This window comes from Pleurodeles waltl, chromosome 10 (genome assembly GCF_031143425.1).
Source record: "Pleurodeles waltl isolate 20211129_DDA chromosome 10, aPleWal1.hap1.20221129, whole genome shotgun sequence".
Taxonomy (NCBI): domain Eukaryota; kingdom Metazoa; phylum Chordata; class Amphibia; order Caudata; family Salamandridae; genus Pleurodeles; species Pleurodeles waltl.
This window is the reverse complement of record NC_090449.1, coordinates 52,348,654-52,360,722: the sequence shown is the minus strand read 5'-3', so window position 1 is coordinate 52,360,722 and position 12,069 is coordinate 52,348,654. Positions and strand designations below refer to the sequence as shown.

The 12,069-nt window shown below is 41.0% G+C and overlaps 1 protein-coding gene across 1 annotated transcript in view; it reads right to left on the bottom strand.

Annotated features, from left to right (window-relative positions):
• Positions 1-2,594: 2,594 nt before the first annotated feature.
• LOC138262365 (muscarinic acetylcholine receptor M4-like) overlaps positions 2,595-12,069 on the bottom strand; it is a 64,943-nt gene continuing 55,468 nt past the window's right edge. The window contains 1 exon segment of the mRNA XM_069212262.1: positions 2,595-2,740. Coding sequence (XP_069068363.1) covers positions 2,595-2,740 — 146 coding nt within the window.

Genomic DNA, 12,069 nt, shown 5'->3' with positions numbered 1-12,069 from the left:
AACAGAATATATATCTCCTTAATTTTCTTTGGATTGATAAACATCTTCACTTTCAAATACAGTGAAATATTGCAAATCAGACATCAGAGAATCAACTATTGTCACATCCCAATCATCAGAAACTACTTTGGCTATTATAACACTGTTCATGGAAAGTTTAAATACATACGGAATTTGGATGACCTCCGTTGGGCCATATATATCAAATAATACTTTCTCCCAAACAGTCCCATCAGGAATTGGTATAGTGGAAATGTTCACTAGGGACAAATCTCTGCGGACTTTGTGAGAGGAAAAATGTGGCTTTAGGACCTTATCACCAGTTCAATTGTAGAGCATTCAGGAAGGTAATGACCATGTATCAGTAAAAATAAAATGATGACAACCCCAATCCAAAGGAGGAAGGCAGGTACAGTTAATAAAAGCCATAGATAGTTCCAGGGAATAATAAAATAGTTCGTTTTAAACCACATTATCAGCTTACGTGCTATTTATAGTTCTGTTGCAGTAGAGGCAGATGATAACGGTGAAAGTGTCATTGATGTCGGCAAAATATCCAGAAGCAGTTTTTGCAAAAACTGGAGCTGTGTTTGGAAGAGGAGAGCTAGCAGATGTCTCCCTCTGAGGTTCATAGTAGACTATACCATCCATTTGTGTAGAATTTGAGTACAATCACTCAATGTTGTTGAAGTTACTTGTCACGGAAGAAGTTAATATAACTAGTGAAAGATCATTTTCCACCCTCACCACGCTAGGAGAGGTATCATCATTGTTGCTTAAAACCTGTAGAGGAACATCCTGGTCTGTAGTGAGAGGGATTCAGGCACTTCTAGGTCTTCTGTGTAGGATCAGCCATATGATGTAGCTTGACATTGTTGATTGAGACAAATCGATGTTCTTTATAACCAGGCAGCGGTGGTACCTTTGCTCGATAGGAAGGACCAAACTTCTTTTCCACAGCATTCTTTTCACATACTAGATCTCCAACTTTTGGAATCCAGCCGGTAGATGTTATTGGTACATTTCTTATTCCCAAGGAGGAGGCCCTGCAGATGCGTTGTCATCACCGAACTGTTGTAAGTCCTGCAAGACAGTGACATGTTCATTTATGTCAAAAGGTGTATCTGCTGCCTCTACAACAGGACCATCAAGATTTGGATCATGCATTTGTGTTCTGAACAGGCATTCGTGTGAGGTACGCCCCCCATGGACCTTCTGGGTAGATTATTAAGTGCTCTTTGGACTCCATACAGGTGAGTAAGACATCTACAACCTGTGCCTAATACTCTGGCTGTTAAGGATTGCTTTAATTCCCGGTTTCTTCGCTCCACAACACTATTTCCCTCAGGATGAAGTGGAGACGCTTAAATCAGTTGGACCCCTAACAAAGCCATGATGTCCCTGAAAGCCCTTGAGGTGAAAGCAGGGCCCTTGTCCGAGTGGAAAGCAGCAACAGAATATGTGTAGAGAAAGACTTACAAATCTTTAATATCAGTTTGAGCATCGGCTGAGCATTGTGGTCAAACTCACAGAAATCTCGAGCATGAGTCAAAAGTGACCAAAATGTATTTGTATGCACTGGCAGGTGTCAGGGGACCACAAAGGTCCAAGTGCACACACTGTAATGGTTTGTTTGAAATTAGAAGGGGTGTCTGCGGTGGGCGTTTGACTGTGGACCCTTTTATTTCTCGACAGATGTCACAACAAAGGACATACTGCTTGGTCCGTTTATATAGAAGTGGCCACCAGTGACATGCTTGTAACAATGATATTGTAGCCACCACACTAGCATGGGCAGAAGCAACTCCCTCATGCGCTGCTTTGATCAATTCTGGTCTTTGATCTTTGTTGGGAATCACACGATTACCCACCCCTGGAATTACTACCAGGACTGTATTGCGGCATGGTATGCAGTAGGAATATTTGGCAGTATATGCCTTTGGCATGGGCCTGCTGTCAACCGAAGCTTTCACAGCAGCCAGTGTTTAATCATCAATTTTCATTCTAGAATGAGTTACTGCAGCGACAGAAGCCGTAGTTACTGCTGATTTGGCTGCTTCATCAGCTAAGGTATTGACAGCAACATGTATTCCACGCTGGTGTCCTAATGTATGTACAACATGGACAATAGGTAGCGCTTCCTTCAGATATGCTACTTTCCCCCCAGAGAAGACTGTGTTTCATGGTGTTTCCTTTTGAATCTCTGAACCCATTTTGGCACCAGTAATGCAGATATTCATTGAAGGACTGGACATAATAGACAATCATCGTCAGCTGTTCAGGATCTGTGTGTTCGAGTGCCATCCCCAGAGCTTTAAGTTCTGCCAATTGTGCAGTGCAGTCCCCTAAGGTCGGTGTACAAGTATGCTGTAGATGGAGCTCACCATCCTTCATGTAGCCACTTACGACTGTGCAAGCAGTGGAATACTGATGTTTTGTGCATATAGCTGGTTGGGCTGAACCATCAGTGTACATAATTGTTTGATATTGTTCAAAAGGCAATGTGTTTCCTTCAACTGGGTATTCAAGTTTGTATTTCAAAAATTCTTGAGTTTGTAAATTTGAGTAAAAAATATATTCAACATCAGTGGCTGTCAGAGATTTTGCCCTTTGAATCCAACATGAATGTAGTGCTTTAGCATTGGCAACACTAGCTTTAGTAATGCCTCAGGGGGCGGGATCGGAGATATGACAATAATAAGTTTCCCCTGGGCCAGAGGTCTCTCTTTGATGACGCCATCTGAACAGCATTGAGAATTTTCTCAGTGAGAGCAAAGCATTGTTCTGCTGTAGAGTACAAATGTGGTTTGTATGCAATAGGGAATGTCTCACCCTATTGAATGTTACATAGGTGAAACCTTTGGCAGCAGCAATCACTCTGATGATCAAGTGTTTTTTGTTGTCCCTTGTGTGTAAGTGTTTAGCCGCAAGCATGTATTTTTGTGATGCTCTGAGAATGCATGTGTGTTTGACTGTCCAGTATTTACTGTAAAAGTCAGGACGTATCAAGTCATATAAAGGTTTAATGAGTTGTTCATAATCTGGAATGTATGCTCTGCCAAAATTTAAGAAGCCCGACAAAGACAGGAGCTTTTTGATGGCTTTTGGAGGTTGTAGTTGTGCGCATTTTTCTAATAATTGGGGAGCTAGGCTCTTGCCTTCATCTGATAATTCGTATCCCAAAAACAGGACACTAAGGAAGACTATTTTTATTTTTTAAATTTAATTTAGAGCCTAATTCAGCAAATCCCAAAACAATGCAGGCTACCTGTCTTAAATGTTGCATGAGGTCATCGTCCATGAGGTAGATGTCATCTACATAGGACAAAGACTCAGGGTCAATGTTGTGTAAAATAGATGGGACATGAGCTGAAAACAGTCTTGGACTGTTCTTGTACGCTTGTGGGAGTGAGCAAAACATTTTCTGAGAACCTAAAGCACTAAAACCTGGTAAGTCACTACTTTCAGGTGGTATATTTTGGCAGAAAAATCAGTTGGAAATATCCAAGGTTGTTTTATATTTTTTGCACACTATATTGTTCATAAGTGCTGTATGCATTTTGTATAGCAAATGTGCATGTATGACTGTTTAAATGTCTGTAGTCTAAGACTATTCTGTATGAATGGTCTGGTTTGGCTAAGGGGAACAATGGATTGTTCATTGGTGAGACATAGGATTCAAGTACGTCCTGGTATTCTAACTGTGTGAAGAGTTCCCATACGGGTCCTTCAGCTCTATGCTTTATCGAACATTGGGGTTGATGTGGAATTGGGATTTAATGAGTACTACATGATAGGGGGAATCTTTATCCCACCCTACGTGGTTGCGATATAACACAGGTCCCTGCTCCAATGCTCAATCAATGTCATGAATTTCTACGATCTTTCTGGGAACAAGGGGTGAGAAAGATTTTTCAATTATTTCTTCCCCATTAGGGAGATTACGGACAAAATCTGGTGCCAATACTTCTTGGGCAGCAAAATGTCACAAATGGTGATGACGCGATCCCAAAACATGGCGTTGATTGTGCGTTCAATGTCTTCTTCTAACTGTATAGTTACTTTATCCCCCCTTTTGGGCATGGAGACATGTGTGTCTGCAGTCTCAACTTGTAAGAAGTCATCAGTTGCTTTCACCTCCAGATGCTCTTGAAATTCCCGGAAACCTATTGTGACCTCTGTTGCACTGTCTAGCAGTGCTAGTGCCCACTTCCTGTTCTTCAGTAAAGCCCTCTTCCTGAGTGGCATGTCATATTGCAACTGCTGCCACTTTTTTTCTTTTTGAATTGGGGGTTTTGTTGGGGAAGTTTCTCTTCTTTCTTAATAGACACTACAGATGAGAATTGTGAGTCCTTCCTTGATTTCACATACTCTGTTTGCTGCTATGACTGCCCACCTATCTCACTGTGTTTTTCCAGAGAGTCCTGAAAGGTTGGCGTGTATCAGTATATTGATATCTGTCAGGCATTTTTATACTATCTCTATTTCTAAGATGATAGCAGTTTTGAGGGGTCACCGAATGCGGAGATTCTCCCCTTTATTTTGTAGGTGTTTGTTGTTTTTGATCCCAGTGTTTTTTAGAACCTACAGGTGATTGTTTGGTAGAATCTTCATTTGATCTACCCTGTAATTGTGGTTTAATGGGTCTGGTCCCCAGACTATCTCTACCAATACTAGAGTAGGTCTCGGCGATAATCTTTGGCAGCTCACGTTCTTGATTCTGTGCAGAAACCTCCCAGAGCCACATACGCACCGCTAGTGCAAAATCCTCCCCTTTGAGATTACTCAGTATTATTGAAGACACTGTAGCAAAATTGTCCATCATTTGCACCCCAAATCAAGGGCCAGGGCATCTTGAATTTGTTTTAAAACTTCCAGCATATTGGCAAGTGTTGGTGTATGGTGTGTGGTAGTATAGAGTGTGGCAAATGCCATGCTCTAAGTGTTGCAGTTATCTACTGTGGGAACCATCCCCAATAACAGGCACATAGTGAGTATCCTATGTTTATCATGAGCACACATAAGGGGGAAAACTGCTTTCAGTGCATTAATTTTTTGAGCTAACCAAAATGGAATTTCCCTCCTGCTTGGTGGGTACTTTACCCATGATTGAATGTACAGTTGCAGGATTGATGTTTGGCGTAACTGCATGTGATTGCACTTGGGCAGCATGTGCTGGGTTAGTATTTAATGCTTCCATTACAAACTGCACAACAGTCTGTATATTGCTGTGAGCTCTGTATATAAGAGGCGAACTTCAGCTACCGCCAAGGTTGCTGCATCAGGGTGCGGTGTATATGTGGCCAATAAAGGCCAGGTAGGGCCATTATTGCTCAGAAGACCTAGCCTAACATGTAATATTGTATGTGGTAGGGTGCCATCAAGCCAATGATTATGGTCTTGATAAGATAGAGGTATCTCTAAATATTCATAAGCTCTATGTTGTGCAGGTATGTTAGCAGGTGTGTAGTGATGAAATGTGTTTGAGTTCCCATCAACTGCTGGAAAAGTGACCCAAGAATAAAATGTTTCTGTTCTGTAGGCCGAATGAGTCTAAACAACAAATACGACTTGACCCCAGTGGGCTGTGAGGCCATTTGCCAATAAATGTCCAGTGAGGGGTGGTCATATGTTTTCTGCAATTACTACTCGTTCCTTGTTCGCCATGGTAATGGTAAAAGTATTTGTTCAGAGAGAAGGACACCAAATGAGGATTAATCTTTTTAAGGTGCAAGCTTGAACAACCTCCAGGGTTGGATAGGTACTACCCACTTAGCTGAGGAGGCAATCCTCAATACCACAGATGTCTCTGTATACAGTATTGAGGTGCCTTTAGCACATATTGAGACAGAGATACTTTAGGAGGATCCAAAAATGAGTGCCTGACCAAATGTTGGTGGTGTTATGTCAAGTAGGTTCTCATTATCCTAATGAGTCTACTGGATTTGGGTGGCAGAATCACCTGAATTGTGGGGTACTGAGTTCAATCCCACACCATGTGACGCCTGTTGACCTAATCCGGTTTTTTTTTGCCAACTAGTAGTGCCTCATCTCCACATAAGAGCAGGGCTGATTATGGCAACCGAGGGCATGACAGAGAGAGGGGAATCGCGGTCAAAGAGATCTCATACCTTTATCTCAGTTACATTAGTCTCACACAGGCAAAGACAAACAGAAGCAGAGTGGAGTTCAATAAGGTTCATTGAAGTAACTGCGTCTCAGATAAAAAGGCATGTATTGCAATAACTAGGATGATAAAACACACTAGAAGCAAAATTGTGACAAGGAGAGTGAAACACAAAAACAGTCCCACCATGCTTTCAGTAGGAATGATATATATTTTTCTTACCTAAGCTATGTTAGAGCACAGCGGATAAGCCATAATTCACCCTTCAGGTTTCTCCCTTGGGAAGACATCATCCCCCATTCCTGAGCAAGGAAGCTTGTTGTCTAGAAAGACACCGTCCCCATATAGGCCAGGGATTCGGTAGTCTAAGCAAGCAGCATGCAGTCATGGTCATCTGGCTGGAATCTCCCCTTGGGGTGTATGGGACAGAGAAGCGTTTTTTAATAAAAACAACTGATGTTCTAGGAAAAGGTCCCCCCATAAGGATATCAATTTTTTTGTAAATGTCAGAGACCCAGCGTACCACTTTTTCCGGCAACCCTATCTGACTGCAGCCTTGAGGAAAGCACAAAGTGAAATGAATGCAGTGCTAAGAACGTAATGCAAAAGAACAAACAAATAGAGAAAATAAAACAACACTGCAAATGTGGCTCATGCTAAAAAAATAAAGTGATGCTGAATAAAATGTAACAGGGCTAAAGAGCACAACGGCAGGCATATTTTGCCCAAAAAAATGTCTAAAACATGGCTTAACTAGCTAAACAACAACACCAAAATCTGGATGATATAGCAAATACTGTGGGCCTCATTTACAAGAATTTGATGCATCAGCTTTGATGCACCATATTTCTTGTGCTGCACTACAACCCCCTAACAATGCCATGGATGCGTTGTATTTACAATACAGAGCTCCAAGATGCACGCTTTCACAAATGCATCAGAAATTCTAACACATCTGTGGATCAAAAAAATGATGCTACTCCTGCAATGCAAGGAGGACACTATTGAGAAATGCCCTGCGTCATCTTATACCTGCTCTGAGCAGGTGGTAAAATTCTGATGCAGTGAAGTCGCAAAATGACGCAGTGGAATGTTGTAAATTTTGATGCGTCAGTTCTGCATGGCTTTTATCGTGGGAATGCCTATATTGCATACTTCATACCTGGCGCAGGTATATTGTGACACAAGGCCTTATGAACTGATGCATTGGGCCCAATGCGTCAGTTTGCAAATGTGGCTCAGACAGAGCCCTTCTTGCGCCACCGTTGCGTCAAAGAAAATTATGGAACAGTGGCACAAAGGCCTTGTAAATGACGCCCTGTGTTTTTCTCCTGCTAAATTTTAGCAAGTTTGACCTGCCAAAATGTAACAAAGGCAAGTGATTTAATGCATCCGATATTTATCCATAAAAATGTGGATTTCTGATCCATGCACAAACAAGGGGCAGAATATAACGAGCAACTTGTAATCAGGGTCCTAGTCTTCATTGCACCTCATATGCCTTTTCTCCAGTACACATTTTGAGTGTCAGCATTACATACAGTTTTTTAGACGTAAGTGAGGCAAGGCTTGACACGCCTTATTATGACAGTAGCATTGTGATTGTGGAATTGTGTGACAACATTTGTTATGCCTATTTGTTGGGTTGAATTTTGTTGTGGTGATGATGTATTGTCTTACAATTTTGTGTTCTTTTGTTTTTGTGTTGCATTATTGCATTGAACTGTCATTGTGATGTGCTGTGTTCTGCTTTGTATTTATTTTGGAGATGCCAACATTCCCTGTTGAACTAAAATATACAAAATAGTGATGGATGGACTGCTTGAATTAATCTCAGCCCATGGTATTTACTCAGAGCTGCATCCCATGCCAATGTTATTTTACACACCATGCCATCTCAAATTCGACCCAGCCATATGCAAATCAATCTTGACCCTGCTCCAATGGGGACAGTCCAGCCCAATCTGCCAGGCCAGGTTTTCCCTGAATCAGACACCAAGAAAACCAGGAGTAATTTCTCTCTAGTTAGGGCTCATCTGCCCAGTATAACTTGATCACACTTACACAGTTTGCATGCAACCCACGTCTGTGCATGCCTGTCCCACATATGTGTGACAGACTAAAGTATACAAAAAGTGATGGATGGAATGCTTGAAATAATCTCAACTACTGGTAATTACTTGGGGCTGCATCCCAGTCCATCATTATTTTGCACATCATGCCACCTCAATTTAGGACCAGCCTTATGCAAATCAGTCTTGACCCTGTTCCAATGGAAACATTTCTAGTTAAAAGTAGCACATACATTTAACCCTTTAGTTTTGTAGGCTCCACCCCCAAGAGCTGATCACTTTTTTCCTGAAGTTTTTTTCCACAAAAGGTATTCTTTCCAAATGTTGCTTCCTACCCACATGTTTGGGATTTTAAAGGTACCAGGAGTTTGTGGATTTGACTAGAGGTAAAAGGCAAAATATAGTAAAATGTGTTTAAATTTTTTAGGAAGTAAGGGAAATACGTTATGTGCAAGAAAGTGTATTTTTTCAAAAAATGGAATAACCAAAAGATTGTGTGTGCTAAGATCACCATCTTCCCTGGTTTTAGGAAGAATCAGAGAGAAAAATGTAATGTTGCTGCAGTGTTTGCATTTTTCTATGTGGCAGCCGATTTTTTATTTTGTGGTTTCCAGCTACTTGCAGTTTTTGATGGATACAGGTGTGAAACACATGGGTGAGCCTGGAGAGATGTACATTTCCAAAAAGAAACCACAATCCTGAAATAAGCAAGGGGTCACTTATGTAGACCAGTCATTGGTCCCTGAAAGAAATTAGGCTTTGAAATAAAAAGAAATAATGATGATAAGTGCAAAAAATGAAAATTGTTGACCATGTTTACATCTGTTTTTTTTCCCTGTTGTCAGGCATGAAAAATATAATATTCTATTATATGCATCTAATCCTTCTGGTGGCAATAATAGGTGGTGTTTGTTTATTATCCAATAAAATGAAGTACCCATAGCTAAGAAATGAGCTGCAGCTTGTAATTATATTTCACTGTGTACAGACCACGCTCGATTTATCTGGCAAAAAAAAAATGAATTATAGTTATGTAGGAAGCATATGTATTAATTATATGAGCCCTAGATATTGTGTTTAGTGATAGGGGTTATTTGCACAAATCTGAATTTAGTGAAAATCTACACCTTACTATGCTTCAGAGAGTATTCTGAAATAAATGTACTTGCACACTGGCTTCCATTTGGAAGCCTCAAAAATGGAGACAAATTTAGCTTGTGCTACTATTCTGGTTTTCCATAATTCTCCTGATAAAAATGGTACGAAACCTGTGTGGGTGTTTTGGTCACCCCCAACAAAAAAGTCCCCAAAATGCCACTTGGATTCATCACTTTTTCAGCATGAATATTGACCCACTTTAGTGATGTGATTAACTGCAGGATATGGGCCTGGGCTTGTCCACCAACGAAGAATACCTACTAAACCCGAAGATTCCTAAACATCTAGACACCCAGACAAGTACTGCATTGTGTGGATCGCAAAACAATTTCTAATTCTAAATGCATTGTATCCCTCAAACTTTGGCTAAAATGGCTACAAATAGCAAATATTTTGCATACCGCATCCAACAGAGCAATCAGGCGGTAGTTCCCAGGACAGCTGCGGTCCCCCTTCTTAAATAGAGGAACTATAATACTACCCGTTCAGGACGGGGCAAAACTATTTCGTATTCACAGTGCATTGTATCCCTCACACTTTGGCTAAAATTGCTAATTCTACTTACATTTTTGTGAGGGAACATTTCAGAATCTCTAGGGATCCACATACTTCCTACCACCCAGTGACAATCTTCCCACTCAAAAGTGTACCTCACTTGTGCGGCTTATTGCCCTCAATAGCAACCGGTCTAAATTTGAACTATGTGAAGTCAATGTAGTATCAATGAGGTCTTTACATGGTTACAATTTTGATCTATCCCAATGATGTACACTAGGTCACCCACTAATGGGAACAGTGTTTCAATCAGGAAAAGCACGGGAACTCAAGGTGTTAAGACTTTCTTAATCGGGTGAAAGTGCCCCAGTTTTCTGTCTCATAATATAGGAAAAAATTGCCTTTTTTGACCAAAATTTTGATGTTAGAAGGGTTCTTAGGTTGAGAACGTGTCCTGGGATCCCAGTAAGCACACCACATTGGATTCCATTTGGTGTCTAGGTTTTATACATCCCCAAGGTTGGTAAGGATCCCTGTTACTGGCTGACTCAGGAACCCAACAGTGCAGCCCCTCACCATAGCGAACAAAAGGAATTGCCGTTTACCACCTCTCTGCGTGCCTATATGTCAAAATCACATAAAAATCCAAATTTCCTCTCGGTGCTCTAAAGCAAGAAAGTTTGGTGGGGATTTAGGGGTATGGGTGCAGTCTGATGTCAGTATGGACTGGCTACCACTCCATTTCTTATCCTTGGTATCCAGTGTGCATTCTGCTTCCACTAGGTAAAGATTGAGGGGACAACCTCCTATCTCCACCACAGGGGAACATAAAGACTGTTGTGGCCTTAGAGGTGTGGGCAATGAATGCTGGCCCCCAGCTTATTATTATAAAAAATACATTTTCTTTGGACCTAGTAGGATTTCTCTCCCCACTTGGAGGAAAGTTTGGGTAAATCACCTATCTGCAACTCATGACCTTTTCAAAGTAATACATAAATATTTCCTTTTGTCCATATTTCTGACTCTCTCTGGATCAGTTTGGGAGTAAACTGCACCGCTTGCTTTCATGTTTGCCACAGTGACAAAAGGACAATTGAAAACACAAAGGACACTCTTTAGTTGCGATGTGAATTTTATTTTTTGCACCAGAAGGGTTTTCTCCAGCAATGTGGTGGGCAAACCATTCACACCCACCATACTGTGAAAGTAGTGCAATGGATACAAATGATTCCCCTACCACACAGAGGTTACATTTTCAGTGAAAAGCAACTATTTGCTACAGAATTACACCGTGCAATAGCACTGCTCCATCACTTGTACTATTTAAAAGACCAGTCAGTTCAAAGCGGTGGCACAGACAATTTGCCTGATTTAGAGGTTAGGTGAAAGGTTACTCTATCACAAATGGGACAGATAACCTGCCTCCCTTATTGAAGTGCATTATATCCTATGGCACTTGTAGAGAGGTAGATGGACTATCCTTCACGTTTGTGACTGAGCAACCAGTCTGCCGTACTCTAAATTAGCAAACACAACAGATGATGGATGGAATGCTAAACAATGTAAACATTCACCCCAGTCAAACATATGTGCTTATTGTATAGTTTTTTCACTCACCACGCCACCCCAAATAAGGACAAATTCAAGTTTCTTCATCCCTGCTTCCACCCTTTGTCACTGTTTTGCTGTGTTCCTCTTCCTTCTTATTTCTTGCTTTTGTGATTTTAGTCTCTTGCTCGAGTAAAAATCAGATGACAAATCATAACTCCTGGTCCGCAAAATGAGTGCCCACCACCAGAAAAAAGTAAGAACTGGTTATTATTTGTAAGTGCCCAAGAGGCTAGACTTACAAAAATAGCAGTGAAGAGAAAGGCACACACACATCTGAAACAATCTTATCTCATAATCGAAAGTGTGAACACAAGTAACACAAACAAGCATGGACCACTTTTCTAGTCCAGAGACATCTATTTTTATTTTTAGTAGCAGTAAATATGAAATGGCAGGAGTATTAGTTTTCTGCCCCCCTCCTGCGGGCTTCTGCCTCTCAGAGATTTAAGGAGGGGAAAAGACATATTTTTAATCAAAAGTGCAGATGTTTATTGGTTACTGTGTTTACTGTGAACCTAAGAGCTGCCCTACTGACATTGTCACAGTATACATATATTGAAGAAATTAATTCTGACCTCTGTCTCCTTTTTGATCTCTACATCTTCC